At 39.2% G+C, this 19,761-nt stretch overlaps 1 protein-coding gene across 1 annotated transcript; it reads right to left on the reverse strand.

Moving 5' to 3' along the window:
- Positions 1 to 457: 457 nt before the first annotated feature.
- Positions 458 to 17,834, reverse strand: MED30 (mediator complex subunit 30). The gene is made up of 5 exons (XM_063173274.1): positions 17,738 to 17,834; positions 17,210 to 17,414; positions 16,207 to 16,365; positions 13,029 to 13,139; positions 458 to 2,010 (listed from the first exon to the last, which is right to left on the reverse strand). The coding sequence occupies exons 2-5, from the start codon at positions 17,381 to 17,383 to the stop codon at positions 1,915 to 1,917; spliced, it is 540 nt and encodes a 179-aa protein (XP_063029344.1). The 5' UTR covers positions 17,384 to 17,414; positions 17,738 to 17,834; the 3' UTR covers positions 458 to 1,914.
- Between the last annotated feature and the right edge of the window lie 1,927 nt (positions 17,835 to 19,761).

Below are 19,761 nucleotides of genomic sequence, written 5' to 3' on the forward strand. Positions count from 1 at the left end.
ATCTCAAATCAGTAAGCACTCAGTATCAAACCATTAGACTGCAAAAAAGGTAGCTTTTAAAAGGATACCATTTAACTGGACAGTTCAGGAGGTCCTGAACAAGTTTTTCACACAAAACTACTATGGAGTCTGGCTGGGCATGGAATAAGAGTTAAAAGTGATACACAAGAAGCAAATACTGAGGATGGCTAGTTTTCAACCTGACAAATACTAAGAGTAAAGTGCCCTATGGATTTATACTGAAACTGTTGTTTTATGTATCTTTTAATCTGAAGAAAGAGACATAGTACACTGGTAGTATTTGTAGATAATAAAATTTTTCAATATTACTTTCAGGGCAAATGAAAATTGTGAGGAGCAACAAAGTTAGAACAAAGAAAGATGGAGGTTTACGATTAACTCAAAATAATGAACTGTTCATATACTCCAAATTTACTAGGATTGATAGCCACAGGGAAAAGATTAATGAGGTCTTTATTCAGTGCATTCTGATAAACAAAACCAAAGTATTCCAACCATAAATACAGAAATACACCACCAGTCACAGTTGTTCAGAGCCAGCATGGCTTCATGAGGGGATGTCCTACTTGATGAACCTGATTTCCTTCTACAACAAGTAAACCCGCCTAGGTGATCTAGGAAAGCCAGCAGATGAGATCTTTTGGGACTTCAGCAAAGCTTTCAGATACTGTCTCTCACAGAAGCCTTCTGGACAAAGTGTCCAGCACACAGCTGGATATCTGAGTCACATGACATGTAAGCAACTGGCTGATGGGTTGGGCACAAAGTGTTACAGTGAATGGGCACATCAGAGTGGTGACTGTCCCTTACAGTGAACGGGCACATCAGACTGGTGACTGTCCCTTACAGTGAATGGGCACATCAGACTGGTGACTGTCCCAGTGAATGGGGCACATCAGAGTGGTGACTGTCCCTTACAGTGAACGGACACATCAGAGTGGTGACTGTCCCTTACAGTGAATGGGGCACATCACACTGGTGACTGTCACCAGTGGGGTCCTGCAGGACTCCATCCTTGGCCCTGTGCTCTTCAATGCAGGACTGGAAGGAATACTGAGTAAGTTTGTGGATGACACTGAATTGGGAGGAGCTGTCAACTCCCTTGGGGTCAGAAAGGCCCTGCAGAGACCTCCACAAATTAAAGGGTTGGGCAATCTCCAACTGTGTGAAGTTTAACAAGGGCAAGTGTCAGATTCTGCACCTGGCATGGGGCAGCCCTGGCTGTGTGTACAGACTGGGGAATGAGAGGCTCCAGAGCAGAGCCATGGAAAGGGACCTGGGGGTCCTGGTGGATGGCAAATTGAACATGAGCCAGCAGTGCCCTGGCAGCCAGGAGGGCCAACCCTGTCCTGGGAGCATCAGGGACAGCATCACCAGCTGGGCAAGGGAGGGGATTGTCCTGCTCTCTCTGCACTGCAGATAATATAAAAAATACTGCAGACTGAATTGCAGTATCTGATTGCTGATTTCAGCCCTCTAGTTTTCTGGAGTAACTTTCCTGTCTTGCAACTTTTCCTCTCTGTAGAGCCTATTTGCACTACAGAATAAACTGCATATAAACATATGTTTTTATAATTTTTAATTGTATTAGAAAGAAAATCCAGAAACACTTAATTTATAAAACCCCTTTCTGCATAGGAATCCAAACTACTACAGTAAATTACTGAGGCTGTAAGCAGAATCACAGAGGTAAAACTTACACAATGAATCTTCTATAAAAACAAACCCAAAACCATTTACATTACTAGAAAACAACCCAACATTTTAATCTTTGAGACTTTTCAAACATTACTGTAATATAATTGTGGAAAAATATGTTACTTCTTAGAAGGAAGTTAAGTATATCCAAACAGATTTGTATCTTCTTCAGTTACAAAGATTGATTTTCCTTGTTCAGTTCCTCATTGCCAACATGGCATTTATGTCCCAAATAAGATTTCGTAACTGATCCATGATCTGCTTCAGCTGCTGATTCTTCTGTTTCAGTTTCTGTGGGAAGAGTTTATTAGAAGTTTTTTTTGTGAACAGTTCAAATAGTGCACTCAAAAATTCAACAAAAGTTACAGTACTATGAAATGCCATATAAATCTTTTTCTCAGCTGTCAGTGAGCACTATTAGTGGGATAATACATCCTCTTTAAAGCACATTCTAAAAATACAAGAAAGCCTCAAAAGTTAAGGACCATTGCTAGAGGGGAATGCTGGTTTGTTTCACAGCAGCCTTTTATCAAAACACCTGACACCTTCAAAAGCTGGAGGCTTGTGGGGATAGGTCCTCACTTTGAAAAGTCTAAAAGAGAGCATCCTAAGCTGGAAGAAAAAATATGGGAAGAAGGTAAATTTATGTGAATATATGTTTTATAAATTTGGTTTCAAGAAAAATGAGGCATTAACAATAAGTTTGAACAAAGCACAGGGTATAGGTGAAATAAATTAAGCTTTTGCAGCCCTTCTACTATGTAGGTCAACTGTAATGCTTTAAGAGTCCTATCTTGAAAAAGGTTTTCCCAAGCATGCTGAATTTTTAAAAATTATATATTTGTTTTTGCAAACTGCAGAAGCATTTGGAGGAATAGGAGAACAGCAAACTAGCTTTCATTTGGTTGCATAGCCAAAACTCAGAAATTATGTCTCTACAGAAGAAAGATCATGGCATCAAGACATCACACAATTTCACTAAACTTTCATGTTTCACTATAATACCCATATTTATTGTTTCATTTATTCATTTTCCTGCTCAAATCAAAGCTGTTAAAAAGTAAGTTAGGTTGTTGTTAACAGCGCCCAGTTTGTCTTTCATTTCATTCTGATTTGATAAGATGTCAGCCTTCCAACATCAGAGATCAAACTATTTATTCATTAGGGAAGTCCGGAGTTCCAAGTAAAGTAAAAGCCCAGGAAAGACTTGCTTCCATCAAAACAGAACAAAATCTTTCAGGTTTGATGTAACTTTTTCTATTTGCACTACACAAAAGGCATTAAAAGCATGACTCAAATCAGTAACACAACTGAAGTTACTGAAACAGAGAGAAAATGAAGCAATACTCTGAAAATTAGTCTCCTGAATTTTGATGCAGTCAACACAACAATATTTTTAAATTGCCAGCTGGTCAGCTGGGAGAGAAGTCCAGAGGAAAAAAGGAAGCCTATTCACTTCAGACCTGTAAAAACCAGTCTGCAGTAATATGGTAATTAGGCTTAGATTACATGGGGACCATAGTAAGGGAAACATTCCTAAATACAGACTTTGCAGGACACTGGAAGAGATAACACTCAGATCTAGACTCCCAAGAAGGATACAAAAACATGCAGGACAGTTCATGTGCACTAACATGGAATTCCTAACCAAGCATTTGACAGGCTGAAAAGTGTTTTAAAGAAAAATATGCACATTTATCTAATGCCTCTTTCTTTTCCATTTGCTGATGCAAGACTTCACAATATAGAGCAGAGATTCACCTCCTAACTACAGACAAGAGAGAAAGCTAAGCAGCATGTAATTACCACAGCACTGAAATGACAGAATTGCAAGGGTCTTCCTACCAAAGGTCATAAATGCAAAATCCTGATGCTTGAGAAAGCACAAGAGGGATGAGATAAACAAGCATGCTCATACCTGTGGCATTTTTAAACATAATTCTGTTTGCCATCCCAACATCCAATCCTGAAGAAATCAGTGACTGTTACATCAAAACTATCAGTTTAATGCAAGCTGTAACTCCCTCATACCATGCCATTTCAAGGTATTTCAAAACCCACATCAATGGAAATGAAGGCTGAACAATTGGTGATGGTAACTGCAGTCACAGACAGAAGTAAGAACCATTGACCTCTGTTTTCTCTCTCCATCCATGTCTAATGGTACTGTTAAATGCTGTTACTCACATGAACTTTGAGTAAGCTATGCCTGAAAGACTCATTCTGTAATACTGTTTTCCTTTCTTGTGAAAGCATTATGACACTGTAAATTGTTTGATCTTTCTCTGATGCTGCTAGACAGGGGAACATTTAGACAGGATTTCACTTGTTTTCAAAGCATCTGTAAGGACAAGAAGTATAAATTTGTTTATTTATCTGAAGATAATTTTAGATCCTCATTTTTAGTGAGGAGCTAATTTCTTAGCTCTTCTACTTATTCTGGAATCAGAAAAAACATCTAAGATGAAGCACAATCCCTGGGTTGCTAGGCTGTTGAAAGAATAAAGAGAGGAGAAAAAAAATCTACTTCAGAGAGCACAGTCTCCTAATTGAAATGCATACAGTGATCTTTGTTACTGATCTTTGACAGGCAGTGGTCCACACCACAAAGTACTACATAATTAATATGTTCTGCACCACTGGAAGTGCTGGCCTCTGCTTAAGACTTTGCTGAGCCAGTAACATCTCAACTCAAGCCTAACCTTGAAAAGCTAGGTGAAATGGTCTTCTTGGGAAATGGGCAAAATCTTTAAGCAGCTTTTGCAGCAGTGACAAATTTTCATTTGAACAGATTGCTTGCAAGTTGTCTCCCACTCTTTCCTCCTTCTGTTGAAATGACTTAGTTGAACTCTAGGCTGCTTCTCAGGATTAACAGTTGTATGAAACAAGAAAAAGTACTTCATCCTACATACATGCTTCTGCTTCTGACTGTTTTTAGATGGCACAGGGAAAATCTATGAGGCAGTTTATAATGAGTTTAAGAGCCCTAAATTCAAGTTACATCTCTCAGGCCTGTTTCTGTTAGTTCCTTCCTGTCAGAAAAGTGATCTGACTGCAAAGCTACCCTAGGGGGTCTTCTTTGGTGATATTAATTTTCAGTGGGGACCATTTTGACTGACCTTGCAAGTATTATGGCCATCATGATGGGGCTGGCAAGGACTGCACTTCCCAGTAACCAACGAGACCTCAGCTGGCTTAGGTTGGGTAGGTCATTTATGAAAACATTTACTGAAGCACAAAACCCACATAAATGAAATGAGGTGGGAGAACCATAACAAAGATCCAGGAAACAGCTGTCTTTCAAGGAAGAAAAGCTGCCATAAAGAACCTGCCATGTTTCATACAGATTTGGGTTCAGTAGGACATGGTAATTTCAACTTTGACTGAAATCCATTTTTTACCTAAAGTCCTTTTTGCTTCACTTGCATTTCATTAGAAATCAGTGCAGTCTAGACCAATTCACAATCAGAGATGTATCAAAACCTTCCTTTGCACAGTGTTCTTGTCTCTCTCCTCGTTTAAGCTCATGTATCCTTCAAATTTTAAAACAAAAACATCCCTGTGAGTCATTATGCTGCACTCAATCCACTTGTTAGAAATCCCTTATTCAGGTAAAGGAAATAATGTGAACACCATGGAAGAGTAAGATCATATTCCAAGTGGTGCTTGTAAAAACATCAACAGTACCCATCTAAGTTGTACAGGGTCTTCTTTTGCTTAAGAAAAAAACCAAGAAAAGATCTGTTTCTATCTTGAAAATCTTGTATTGAAGACCATTCTCCTGAATGCTGTGCCAGCTGTGGTTTTTACCTGCTCTATTCAAGATCTACCACAGTACAGGCCAGAAGGACATCTCAGTATCTCAGTGTAACATTAAATATTAATAACCACAGTACTTTTACTTGCATAAATCTTAGCAAAATTTTAAAAAATTACTTTGTTGATTAAGAGTCTACTATAGAGAAATTGGATCACATTCTTTCCTAGGAGTATGGAATCATGGAACAGTTTGGGTTGGAAGGGACCTTTAAAGGTCATTCAGTCCAACCCTGCAATCATCACGGACATCTTCAACTAAATCAGGTTGCTCACAGCCCAGTACAACCTGACTGTGAATGTTCCCAGGGATGGGGCATCTACCACCTCTCAGGACAAGTATTTTATCTCCCTCAGCCTAAAAAATGTCTCCCTTATATTTCATCAAAATTGGACTTCTTTTAGTTCAAAGCCATTACCCCTTGTGTCCTACCACACCAGGCCCTGCTAAAAAGTTTGTTCCCATCTTTCTTATAAGGCTCCTTTAGGTACTGAAAGGCTTCTGTAAGATCCCCTGGTGTCTTCTCTCCTTCAGACTGAACAGCCTCAACTCTCAGCCTTTCCCCATAGGAGAAGTGTTCCATCCCTCTGATAATTTTTGTAGCCCTCCTCTGAGGCCACTCCAACAGTTCCCTGGCTTTCCTGCGCTGAGGAGCCCAGAGCTGGACACAAGACTCATGTTACTCCTTTGGACCATTGAACTGCTGTAGGAAGTGATTCTTGAAGGCCTTATGAAGGTGACAGTGGCCTCTGTGTTTCCAGGCAAGCCAAGCCCAAGAAATTCCTACAGAAACACGATGTTTGTAATAGGAAGGTGACATTTACTCTGTTCTTTTTTTAAATGAATCCTTCATAATGAAATCTCTGAAGTATGAAAGTGGAAAAACCTGCTTTTTTCCTTTGCTAGTTAAGAAACTATCACAATGCTATATGCATATAGCATATGTTACATGCACATAGCTGGAAAAATTATTATGGAAAAAGTGCCCCCAACACTTTGGTTGAACTCTCTTAAAGCTGTCAAGCAGAGTCTTAACTTATGGCTGCTCAACTGATACCAAGGCTCATTTTCCATCATAATAAATGCATATATCAATCTATTTTTATTTTTTCCAAAGGGATGAAATATATTCATCACTAATACAGTAACTGCTGTGCAATTAAACATTAACACACTCACTGTCCAGTATCTACAGCTTTTCCTGATGTCACCCACAGGCATGACTGTTCTACACTTAGCAGAAATGAGAGACTGAATTTTCTGCCTTGCATCTCATCTGACAGCTGAAAGGAAAACTGCTCCTTCTGCATGTGTAACCCTGTGCTCCTGAAACAGAAACACCAGTGACAACCTGTGCTCTGCTGCAAGCTCAATACTTTTCACCTATTGACCCAGACAGGATTGTATTTATGCACTGATCTGTTGTTCTGAGGAATAACCACCTTCATTCAAATAGATGGATGTTTGCTTCATACCAATTATTTATCGTTTGACAATGAGGTCTGAGGTCTTGTTTACTGAGTACCATCTAAGCTCTGTAGCTTGTAATGGAATTGTTCATTCCCCAAGGTGCTTCTCCACCACACTCCTCAGTGTTACATCCCCATTCTTTATATGAAAATCCCCCAGATCTATGATCCTCAGCTACAGATGGCAAACTCAGTCACATGAACACTACAGATAAAACTGCACTGCTGCCAACTTTGTCCAAAGATATTTAAGATTCATGTTCATCTCTAAATTTTGTATTTTAACAGCTTCCCACATATTCAAAGCTACCATGAGCCATAAGGGGAAGAATGAACAACTACCACAGATAATTCGTGGCAGAGAAAAAAAAATTCAGCTCCTAAGAGCTGCCTTAGTTAGCTACTCACTACACACAATAAATCCTTCCTTCTCATTCCCAAATTCCCTGCTTACTCCATAGCCTAATGCCAGTCAGGCAATTCACAAACCAGGATTTTTATAATCTTATTTACTACAATACTGATTCAATCTAAATATTGCCTAGTCTGCCACAAAAGCAGAATAGCTCAAAGAACTCTTGCAGAATAGAAAGTGGGAAGGGGGGAAAAGGAACCAAATGTGGTAATGCAATAAAGGTTGTATAATATACATCTATATGAGGACAAAAGGGGACAGTTGGGATTTTATAGGCAGCTTTATGCCCACCTTTTCCTAACTTTTTTCAACTTTGTAAGTTTGATATGGTTTTGATATGGATACAATGTGAAAAAATTTGTGTGCAACATTTTATACAAAACTCAAAAGGAAATAATTTATGATCTGGAATAAAAATACATCTGAGTCCTGAGAAAGCTGGTTTATGACATAACAAGACCACTCTACTTAATTTTCTACTGGAGAGGGGGGATATGCTCCTGATGAAAAAGGAAACATTTCAGCTCATTTCCAAGAAAGACAGCGAGGGGGATCCAGAAAACCACAGGCTACTCAGCCTAACTCTTGACTCCAGAAAGACTGTGCAGCAAATCCTTCAGAAAGTCATATCCAGACACACATGATAAGGTGACTGGGAACAGCCACACTGGATTTGCTACAGATGCCTTGTGCCTGACCAACATGACAGCCCTTCTATTGAGAAATGACTGGCTGTGTGGCATGGGGAGAGCAGGAGATTTTCTTCACTTCCATAAAGTAAAATCATTAATAGGTCAAGCCTTTGACACAGCCTCGCATTGCCTTTGAGCAAACTGGAGAGATGTGGTTTGGATAGGTGAATTACTGGGTTGATGGAAAACTGGCAGGACTATGGGATTCTAAATGCTGGGATCATCAGTATTAAGATCAAGTGCTAGTTGGTCACCCTTGAAGCTTCTCATATTGATACTCAGGTGAATATTCTTAATATCCTCATTAATGACCAATCACACTTAATGACCTAATCACCATATCAAAGTTATCAAATTGATGGGCAATGCCAAAATATACTCAGTGGTGGCATACTGGATTCAGAGGAGCCTCTTCAGGTGGGAAAGGCAGGCCAACACCTATCTCAGGAACTTCAATTAAAGCAACATCCTACATCTGCACACAGAATAAACTCATACAACAGCACAGGCAGAGGGCTGACTGAATAGAAATGAAATTTGCAGAAAGGGATCTGAGGTCCTTTTAGATACTTTCTAACAAGTTTAACAGGAGTCATCAGCAGATCTTTTTTGCAACAAGGAAGACAAACTGCCCTCTGCCCTATATTAGCAAAAGTGTACCTCTCAGGTCAGGTGAGTACCTCTCATACTCTCCTCTGTTTGGCTCTGGAGAATGACTGACCAATTTAGGGATCAACACAAAGCTCTGTCATACCGGATAATGCCCAGTGGGGGGCCACCACAATGATTAAAGCTGTGTTTGTTCAATCTTAAGCAGAGAAGGCCAGAGGGAAGGATCACAGTGCTATCTTCAGCCACCTAATGAAGCTCACAGAAAAGAGAAAGCTGGACTCTTCTTGAGTATACAGAGCAAAAGGATGAGGGACAGTGAATAGACAAGTTACGACAAAAAAAAATTCCAATGTAACATTAGGAAAATTTTCACAGTAAAAGTCAACCATTAAGAAGGGCCCAGAAAAGACAGAATTTCAATCCTTACAGGTATTTGAAATGCTGGAGCATGGACATGACTTGGAGAAGCTGGATCTAATTTTGCTGGTTGACCCTGTCTTGGGCCGGGGGCTGAACCAGATAATCTCCAGACCTCCCACTGAGCCAAAATTCCTCTGGTTCTATCATTGCAGAGAGTCAGTTTGGTACTCAAAAATTCATGGAGTTGTCTCCAGTGCAGATTAATCTGCCCAGAAGGTGTCCAAGTAACTAATTCTCCCCCTCTCTCCAAAGCGTTCCTTCATGCACACTCATATTTTGGGTGAAAAAGGACTCTGCACATATCAAACCAATTAAAATAAATGCAAATACTCTGAAAGGTGGTTTAAAAGGAATTTAGGTTTTCTTCATAGTCCTAAACAGCATCAGCTGCCAGGCACAACTGTGCTACCAAAAAAAAGCCCAGAGCTAAACTTGTTACTTAAGCTTAACTTAAAAGTCTGTCACGTAGATTGTCTTTTTCTCCTTAGCAAGATCACTGTTAAACACTTAACAAACATTAGTTAAGAATATCAAATACAATTGTTTTCTAAGGGCTACCTGGAATGCCCAAATGCTATTTTGCTTTGTTTTCACCCAAATGTACCTACACTACTCATTATGTGAGGGTTTTCCTAAGTGCTTCATTGAAACCAGACTTACAGCATGAATGAAACCTAAGCTGTACTTGCTGCATTTCTAAAAGTGAGCACTAAAGAAAACCATTGATAGGGCAGCAAAACAGAATAAATAATTCTCAAATTTTGATTTGGTATTTCTGTTTCAAGTCCTGTCAAATGTACTACAAGACCACAGACTGAAGGTGAGCCTGACATCTTGAAAATAATACTGATCATTCTATACTTTAAAGATAAAAAACTTAAGAGACAGAATATTAAACACTTGAAAAACATGAGCAGGAGAGGAAATCTTGGGAACATCTTCCACTTGCTGCAAATAGATTAATTTCAATGAAAACTGGATCAAGACATGTACTAAAAGACCAATTCAAGTGCTAAACTGATTCTGGAACAGTAATTTATTCCGAAAAATTCAACCACCTCAACGATTTATAAGCCCTGAAAACATATACAGATAAAAAAGAATAAGATACATTTTTGGGAACTGCAGGAGAGAATTGTTTAAGACAGATAGAGGTAGCCAGTGCTCGAGAAATGGTTTGTTTTGTAATAATGGTAGAAGCTTCTTACTGTGGGCAAAACTCCCTTGTGCTATAAAGCTTAATAGGTTTTATTTAAACCTACAGTTGCTAATTACTACTGGATTGCTAGGACAGAAATTCATTGCCTTGTAAACTAATCTATATTTTAAATTAACAGACAAGTACTTACATAGCCAAGGTCAGCACATTCGACTTTCTGACCTAAAATGTCCCAAAATAGCAGAATAACTGAGTAAAAAGGTGTCACAGTAAACCAAGATGAAAAGCTCCTGCAGTTTTTAGGAACTCTGTTACATCATCAGGTTCTCCTGCCCCATGAACGGGATGGTGAGCACAGGAAGCACCTGATGCTCCCCTCCTCCTCCTCCTCCTGCTGAGGGTGCTCCCTTCCCAGACACCTGCAGTAGCAAAGGAAAGCTGCTGTTTTTCCAGTCAGTGGTTCATGGAATGAGGAGATTTTGATGTGAGAACATATGATCCACAAGGTTTATAAGAGCTATTACTAGTTTTGGCAGCACTCCACACAGTGGGGCAGTTTGTGTCTTTGACTAAAGAAATCACACTGGCTGGGGCATCACAGCAAGAAGGGCAAAATTCAGAGATCCATGGCAGTGTAAGAATTAATTCAAATATCACAATAGTGGCAAAGTCCTGGGTTATTGCAACAGTGATTTTTTGGTACCAATAACATGTAAGACTGAAAAAAATAATGCTTATCGAAGGAAAAAGGATTAGGTGAGAATAGGACAAGGAGCTGAAGGAAGATTTTGTCAAGAATATAAAAAGCTTATTTAACTACCATGTTGGTTTCTCTGTCACAGAATTCTCATCAACATTCTGTATCACTGAAATTTTCCTAAAATTTATTCATCAAATTGAGTTGGAGGTAGACATTACACACTAGAGAGGCCTGAAGAGCTGTCAGATGTGCCAGCTAGGAACCAGAGCAAGCCCTCCTTGAACCCAGCAGCCAGTGTTAGAAATTAGGCCAATTATCTGATTCTAGTACCTTTTCTTTGCAGGAAAAAAAAAAAAAAAAAAAAAAAAAAAAAAAAGGATTTATATATTTCTAGTCATAAAAGCGTTACCTAGTCTGTAATGTATTAAAATTTGAACTTTGAAAATGGTAATAGATGTGCTTATACAACTGGAGGGAGACAAAAGAAAAAAATCACTGAACTTTCAAAAAACAAGAAGTTTAACTTTCTTTTGCTGCAGTTACTAATACTTGTCCACAAGAATACTAGAGAAAGTTCAACTATCTTGTGAAGATTTCCTGAGGAAAATCTGGAAATTAGGTCTAGGCATTTAAGTATAAATACAGGATTTCACCCTATATTTACATGAACATTTCAATGCATTCTCAATTACCAGTTTGCTACCAATGGTCCTGCAACACCATCAACCTTCTTAAGGTTGAGAACTCTTCATAAAAATTTATGAAATTATTTTCACAAGATCACACCAAGGAGGTTTAAAACCATATTAGCATACAAGTACAACAACAAGGGCAAAACCATGTCACAGAACTATTAAAACCACAGCAAATATGGACAGTTAAGCTTATTAATACCTAAAGATTGCAAATAAATGTGCATTAATTCACAGTACAACATTACATACAATATAATATATTCAACCCTGCTACATCAGCAGTGAAGAGAAAGATTACAACAGGAGAGCTGACAACTTCATTTCTCTAAATTCACACAGTCCTCATTCTTTCCTGTACAATACACATGCATTTTTCTAAATAAATGGGTTATGAAAAATTCAATACATGTATGATTGTGGAAGACAAATTAAAACATTGGAAATATTTTAAAAGCTGAAAATCCATCAATTATTCATTCCATAAATAAATATTTTATCCATTTATTTCTTTTGTTCGGTTATTTTTGTAGATTATAACTCCTTCTTAATGAGCATTTGCATATATTACAGCTATAGAAATATGTATTTAATTCTATCTTTGTATTTTACAGATTGAAGAAACAATGTTCAAAATTGTGGTCTGCTAAAACTATGTATTTTTAATCTCTGTATTACATTAGCTTTTACTACAGCATAATTATTTTTAGATTTGAACCCCTCTTCACTAATTGTACCCAGTTGCACAATGCCACTCAAACTGAAAATTTAACATTTTAACTCATTTAACTTTTATAATTCATAGTACATTTTTCCTGAATGTGCCAAGATTCAGTAAATGTTCCTCTTTACAAAAGGAACAGTCTTCCTCAAACTGTCAAAATCCAGAAGGTAGCCCTGAAAGTTCTTTACCAATTCACATAATTGTAAAAATATTTACATCTGGTGTTCAATTATTTTTACACCTAAGGTAAGTTTTTAAGATAAATTAGTTCAATGGGCACCTTAGCTCAGTTTGTACTGTCAATATCTAGTGGGTAACACATAAACACAACACACTGTATTCATAAAAACAAATGTCAGTTTTAAAAGAGACACAAGTTAGAATTGTTAGAAAACCCAATTGTTACGAAACTCTACAGCCAGAGGTACAGCTAAAAAATAGTTAACTAAAAGGTCAATACTGAAATATTCATAAATAAAAAGCCTTTATTTCCAGTTTTCATGGCAGTCATCACACATTCCGTATTTAGGACAGCAATCTAGAAATTTAGGCTTTATGATGTGAAAATGACATTTCTCAGTTTATGCAAATTAATTTCAACTTTGTTACCTTATTAACTTCCATGATTTCCCTTCTCTCTTCGCTAGCAAAACGAAGCTGACTTGCAGCACCACGATCATCATGCTTGGAGCCATCTTCTTCAACATATGGAATAAGTTGCTGTGAAGACAAGAAACATCAGCTTTAGTTAAAAAAAAAAAAACAAAAAAAAAACAGAAAAAAAAGGGAAAAAAAGAAAAGAAGAAAAAAACTCAAATACTCAAATCCAAGAAATACATATGGTACTACCATTTTCTCCACAGGTTCTAACTACCCAAGAAAAAGTGAAGAGAAGCCTGCTTGTCACCTCAAACCTAAAGGCCTTGCAATGACCTCAGTTGGTTCTCCAGGTAAACAATGACTTCCAAAAGACACAATCTCAGACATTACCAAGCCTTGACCAAAGAAATTTTGTAACTGCAGGCAGATGCCAGTCCTTCCATTTTAAGATGTTTGTCATAGATAATCCTTATAGCTGAATTCTGCAGATTGGGGTTTTAAAATTCACTATTCCACACTAAGAAATAAAACCACAAACATAAAGTTCTCGTTATGATAAGTCATTTTAGTGATATCCTGAACATAAATATGACTGGCTATACACAGCTACTTGGCTAATACTCTAGTTATGATTTGCTGTTTTAATGAGCCTCTGTTTGGCTGCTCTTAAGACCAGGCCCACAGTTACCTAAAATGAGTTTTTCTGTAAGTATTTCTCACCATGGTCTCCTCAGACACACAGAAGCACAGTTTGGTTTAGGCTGGAGAGTATCACAGTGCACTGTCTTTTTTCTAAAGCTTGGACAAAGCCAAAATTCCTTGACAAAAAATTTTTAAGTGAATACTACTGTATGTTTTCTTCCTAAAAAAACAGATCTAAAAGAAACATACTAGATACAAAACAAAGACTTGTTTCTGCGTCAGAACACTCCCAAGCTACTAACAATTTCTTAAAGGACAACACCTCCACAAAGTCCATAGTCTGACATTGTTTTTTCTGTCCTGTACTATGCAAAAGTACATCCATGTTCACAAACATATTACAGACAAATGGAAGACTGATATTGATAAAAGTGAGCAAGAAGACATTATTTTAAAAGCCTGGGAGCAAGTTGCTCATCAAGTGCATATGAACTTCATACTTAGGTTGGGGTGCAATATTACAAAGTGTTCAGTGCCTCCAGCCTCTGATGGAAAACTTACTTTGATTTATACCACTAAAAATGTAATTTCCTTCTATACAAAAATGTTTGCAGCCATTCTTATTAAGCTTAGCAGAATGGACAAAAGCTACCACATTAAACAATGCTGTGAAAAAGTGGCAAATGTTCACCACTTACTACATTTGTAGGCCATAAAGAAGAAGTAGCAGGGCTGCTATATGCTCGTGGAAAAAACTCTCTGATGGAAAAATAAAGTAGCACTCAAAGAAGAACATTTCTTTAAAGCCTCCCTATCTTTCAGAAAAGATGACAGATAAAAAAAAAACTAAACAAAAAACAAACCTACCAAGAAAAGCTGAACTATACCTAATACACAAAAAAGCAGGAAATTTAATCTTTGTAGGCAGATCTCCTTCACAATTATCTCATGCCTTGCTATGTTGGTTAACAAAAAGTTAACAATACTTATTACACATCAGTACACATTACCAAAAATTATGAAAACATTTATATCAATAAAAATAGAATAAGCAATACTAGTAGGTATAGACTTCTCTTGACTGTGCAAAAAAAAATAGTTTTGTTGATATTCTGTAAAGACATGGTTAGAATATCAGCCACTAAATAATACAATTGAGACTATTATTGAACTACTGGAAAAAGAATTTAAGAAAACTGATCCAGGAGGAATGGTGTGTCACTGTCATTCACTCTAACCAATAAAAACATGAGGAGGCAGGCATCTACTAAGTTCAGAGAAGAAGAGACTGAGAAGATTGAAAAAAAAAACCCAACTATCAATAAAAAATTCTGCTGTGACTAAGTTATCAGTGAAACCTTGCATTTAAAATGCCTGAAGTGACTACTTATTTTCTCTATGGAGATTCTTTTCCATCCTGATAATGGGAAAAAAATGTGAAAAGTTATAGAAAAAAACAAACCAAATGCCACATCATTCCATTGTTATAAGGGAAAATAAGACACATGAAAAGCTTTTAAAGAGGACACAAGTTCAAGACACTGTGAAAACAGGTTTTATTTTCTTAAATGGGAAAACTAACTTATTCCCCTGCTTGCTGTCAGGTTTCCAAATACATTTTTCTGAAACCCTTGTCAAAAGTCAGCAACTGTAAACTGAAACAGCAGTCTAAAATGGACTGTACAGAATGGACTTCATTTCTTTACTCCTATTCAGTTAAGAGACTCACACTTCAAATATAATGCCTGTATGATTAAAATTCAATCAGAAGTCCATTAATAAAGTTGCCTCAGAATCCAGAGTCAGTAATTAAAGAATTTCAACGTTCTGGGTAATACAGAGCAGGAACAATTCAAATTATAACAAAACCTAGGGTTATATTACTAGAAATTCAAAACAACTTATGAGGAAGATGACATTTAAGATTTTATGAATGACAGCAGTATTATTAAGAAAAACTTTGGCAAATCCTCCCCCCTGGAAGTTTTATGTTGTAACTTTTCTACCACCACAGCACATTTAAGTTTGGTTCACACTGCCCAACAGGTTAGGAATGGCTGAGTGAGGGAACTATGGAGGCACAGACTATTGGCTAGATAAAGTATGTAATACTTATTTCTCAGGAGCCAGGCTGACAGGTGAGAGCTTGAAGCAGGCTTTTTACCACTTTTTTCCACTTGTAAAAAATTTGCCCTGATCCTCTTTTTTCCCCTAGGGGAAACAAATCGATGGAAGTACCAAGAAGTCAGAGGGGAAAAAAAGTTAAAATTTTAAATTAAGTCTGCTTTCTTAGAATCACAGAATCAATTAGGCTGGAAAAGACCTCTGAGACCAAGTCCAACTTATGACAGAACACCATGTCAACTAGACACTAAGTTGCACAATCTTTCAACAAACTCTAATTAATAAACAGAATTCAGTCCACTGAATAATTCCAGTATCATTGAAACCTGTTACGAGTCTCCTGCAACTGAGGAAGATGGATGATTTGCTATCCAGAGTGGTTATTGTGATTTAGAATTTATACATAAATAAAGATACTTACTTCTATGGGAACAGGATCGAGCCCAGCACAGTTTTCATTACATTTGTCATAGACTAATCTCAGTTTTCTGAAGAGTATTGATAGCTGGCGGAGATGTTCCTGCAGCTTTGCCAGTCTGTCTTGATATGTTGCAGTATGATAAGTAACACCATTTGGTAACTTAGAGAACCAAAACATTAAAAAATTAAAGTTTATGTCATATGAAATGAATAAAGATATCAGACAGGTTTTTGTATGTTTTAGAATAAGATAATCACACTTTTCTTATAGCAATCACTGAATTTTTTATTTTCTTTAGTAGCAAAATTACATATTTGATGTGCTCAATCACTGCTGTCAAACACCTTCATGTCTTCTACACTTTTGGTCATCATCAATCCCTCTGACTTTTCAGTGAGTGTCTTCACAATGCTTAAATATGACACCATTGTGACTGGGGTTGAGATTTTTTGTCTCAACCCCAGGTCATTCAATTCAGTGACACAAGAGTTATGAAAATACAGAAAGAATGGGAATGATTATTTATCTTGTACTCTTCACAGTGAAAACACAACAGAAATTTGTATGTTTTCTCAGTAAGTAGACCCAAATAAGGATTATGTTGTTTTTACTAACAAAAAAAAAAAAGTTTTAGGTGAAAAATATTAGAGAAAAAGATCAATGAAAATTCCTCTAAATTTACTCCCCGTATGTTAACATAAGCAGAGAAACATAACTGACATAAGAACAGACGTCATTGTACATAAAAGAAAACACAGTTACTAAGCATATTGAGAGGTTTTTTTATTGGGAGGGCAATGACAATTCAGCATTTCTGAATTTCACTTAATGTACAGGACTAAACAAATATATTAAGAGTAGCACTCACTTCTTGAACAAATTCTCTTTTTCAGAGCAGTTTGACTGAGTTTTCTAAACATCCTAAGGTGTCTCCTGAGTCTATACATACTGTGCGTCAGTGATAAAAACATGGAAGCTGGGTGTATGAATAGTTGTTTCTCACCTGCATGTTCCTCAGTAGCTGGAATATTTCCATGGTTCGGAAGACGATGTCCTGCACGGTCTCCTGGCCGATGCGGCAGAGCGAAGCCGTGTTCACCTCGCGGGCAGCCTGAGCCTGGGTCCCGGAGAAGGCGCCCGGCGGCATCCCTGCCCCGGCCAGGGGGGGAGTCGACATCTCCCGCCTCGACCCGTCACACCAGGGCAAGCTGCACAACAGGTGATGATGGAACGATCAAAAGCAAACTTCTGTAGGGTGGCAATCCCACTCCTCCCCGTACGCGGTTTTGTCCAACAGCTGAGGCCGGCTCAGGGCAGACACGGCTCCCTGAGGCACCGCAGCTTTACCGGGCGCTGGAACTGGGGGTGCCCCTCACGCATCTCCCTCCCCACAGAGCGGTCAGTGCGCTGCCCCTGCCCCGACCCGTCCCAAGGGGAACACGACAGAGAGGTTTTTGCTCAGCTCCAGCAGACAGAACCGCAGCCCTGGGCTCCGGTACCCGCCCGGCCACCCCTCCCTCCGCTGACCCACCGGCTCCCGGGGCGAAGCGGTGCCCCGGCCTCGCAGCGTTCCCCGGCCCCGCTCCGCCCGGCAGCTGCTCCGGACGCGCCGGTCCCGCCGCACTCGGGCCGTGCCCCGGATCTGCCGGCGGAAGCGCTTCCCGGCGCCCGGCGCCGTCACAGCCGGCGGGCGGCAGCGGCAGGCGGGGCTGGACCGGCTTGGGGCCGCCCCTGTACCGCTGCTCTCCGTTCAGTATCTCGCTCGGGAGCCGGAGCGTTTTCCTGGCTTGCGGAATCCAGTGCGGCTGTGCGGCAGGTCAGCCAGCATGCGGGCTCTTGAGATTGAATCCCCAGGCAGATTCACACATTCCCACCATCCCTCTGTCAGATCATAGAACAGTTTGAGTTGGAAGTGACTTAAAGATCATTTAATTCCAATCCCCCTGCCACGGGCAGGGGCGCCTTCCCCCAGCCCGGGTTGCTCAGAGCTCCGTCCTCCCTGGCCTTGAACCTGACAGGAGCGGGGCAGCCCCGGCTCCTCGGGCACCCTGCTCGGTTATACCACCACCCTCGCAGCTAAGGACTCCTTCCTAACACCTAAACCTACTGTTTTTCGGTCTGAAGCCATTCACCCTTTCTAATCACTAAAGTTCAGGATGAAGAGTCCCTCTCCACCATCCCTGCAGGGCCTTTAATGTACTGGAAGGCTGCTATGAGGTCTCCTCTCCTCCAGGCTGAACAGCCCCTACTCTCAGCCTGTCTTTGTAGGAGAGATGCTCCAGTCCCAGTCACACTGATAAACGGCTGAATATCTGTTTTGTGGGATGAGTATGTATTGCCAGTATACACTTTAAAACCTGTGCTAATTTTATAGCTTTATGGGTGCACTGCTTTTCCTTCCTGCATAGATACATTATTGCTAATACAGAAAAGCCTCAACACTTGGCCTTCCTGTGTCACAGTATTTGCTTGGATATAAACCAGCTCTGAGTGCTTGTACCACACGAGTACAATTGAGGCATTTTTGAAGCTCAGACAAGGCCTCCTATGTGAGGGAGAGGGGCACCCTCAAAAAGAAGCCAGACAGGTTCTGTGAGGCTTGACAGGAATGAGCTGTTTCTAGAGTAGCTAATGCTAACTGTCTGCCTAACAAAAACAATTCTTCATACGAAAAAGTCAGTAATTACCAGAGTTTCACTGTCTTTTCTAATTGACATCATATCTAGGATTCTGTATTTGAGTGATTGTGGCAGTAAGTATCTAAATATGCAGAAGAGGACATTTATGTACCTGCAACTTCTAATGAATTCTTAGCACAGTAAAGGTAGTTGTGCTGTATTAAAACTGATCTTACAAATGATTTTTTGTGTGAAATGTTTTACATTTGTAATCCTGTAGAAATAAATCAGAATTTTGATGCATGGTACACAGCAAAGAAAGAAGAAAGCAGTCAATGAACATTCAGGAACAGAACCATATAAACTTGCTGTCAGAGGCATTTTGCTTCATAAAACATTTTTTTACTTCAGAAACAGACTACTGAGGGGAAAGAGCACCCCCTTTCCTAAACTGAAGCTATTTGCTGCCTGGCTAAGTTCTCCCTAGTACTCTGCCTTACTCAAGCTGCAATATAAATAACTATATTTTAGTGAAGATCTTAGCATAAAGGATACAAATGTTTTCTTAGGCAGAGAGGAAAAATGGTTTATAGAAATAAGAGGAGGATATTTTCAGAAAGCAAAAGAACATCCCATGGTGTCTGGCTAGACAATACTTGGGAAGAGCAGCCTCTGGAGAACTTCAAAGGGCTTGTTTGAAGCTTTGCTTCTCATTTCACTGTACACTAAGAAAATGAGGCAAGAACTGTTCAAGTGTTGAGCACAAAGGATATGGTTTTCATCTTCTGATTGCATGCCCAAGAGCTCTGCTCACAATGCTGAACCTGCTGCCTCAAATCCGATGGCAGAAGAGTAATGAGGGATTCTGACCACCTACTGTTCAGGGCTGCTGGCAGACTCCATACAGAGTGGTATCCTGCAGTATAGGGCTGCCATG

Source organism: Melospiza melodia, chromosome 1, assembly GCF_035770615.1.
Source record: "Melospiza melodia melodia isolate bMelMel2 chromosome 1, bMelMel2.pri, whole genome shotgun sequence".
In the NCBI taxonomy this organism is placed as follows: Eukaryota; Metazoa; Chordata; class Aves; order Passeriformes; family Passerellidae; genus Melospiza; species Melospiza melodia.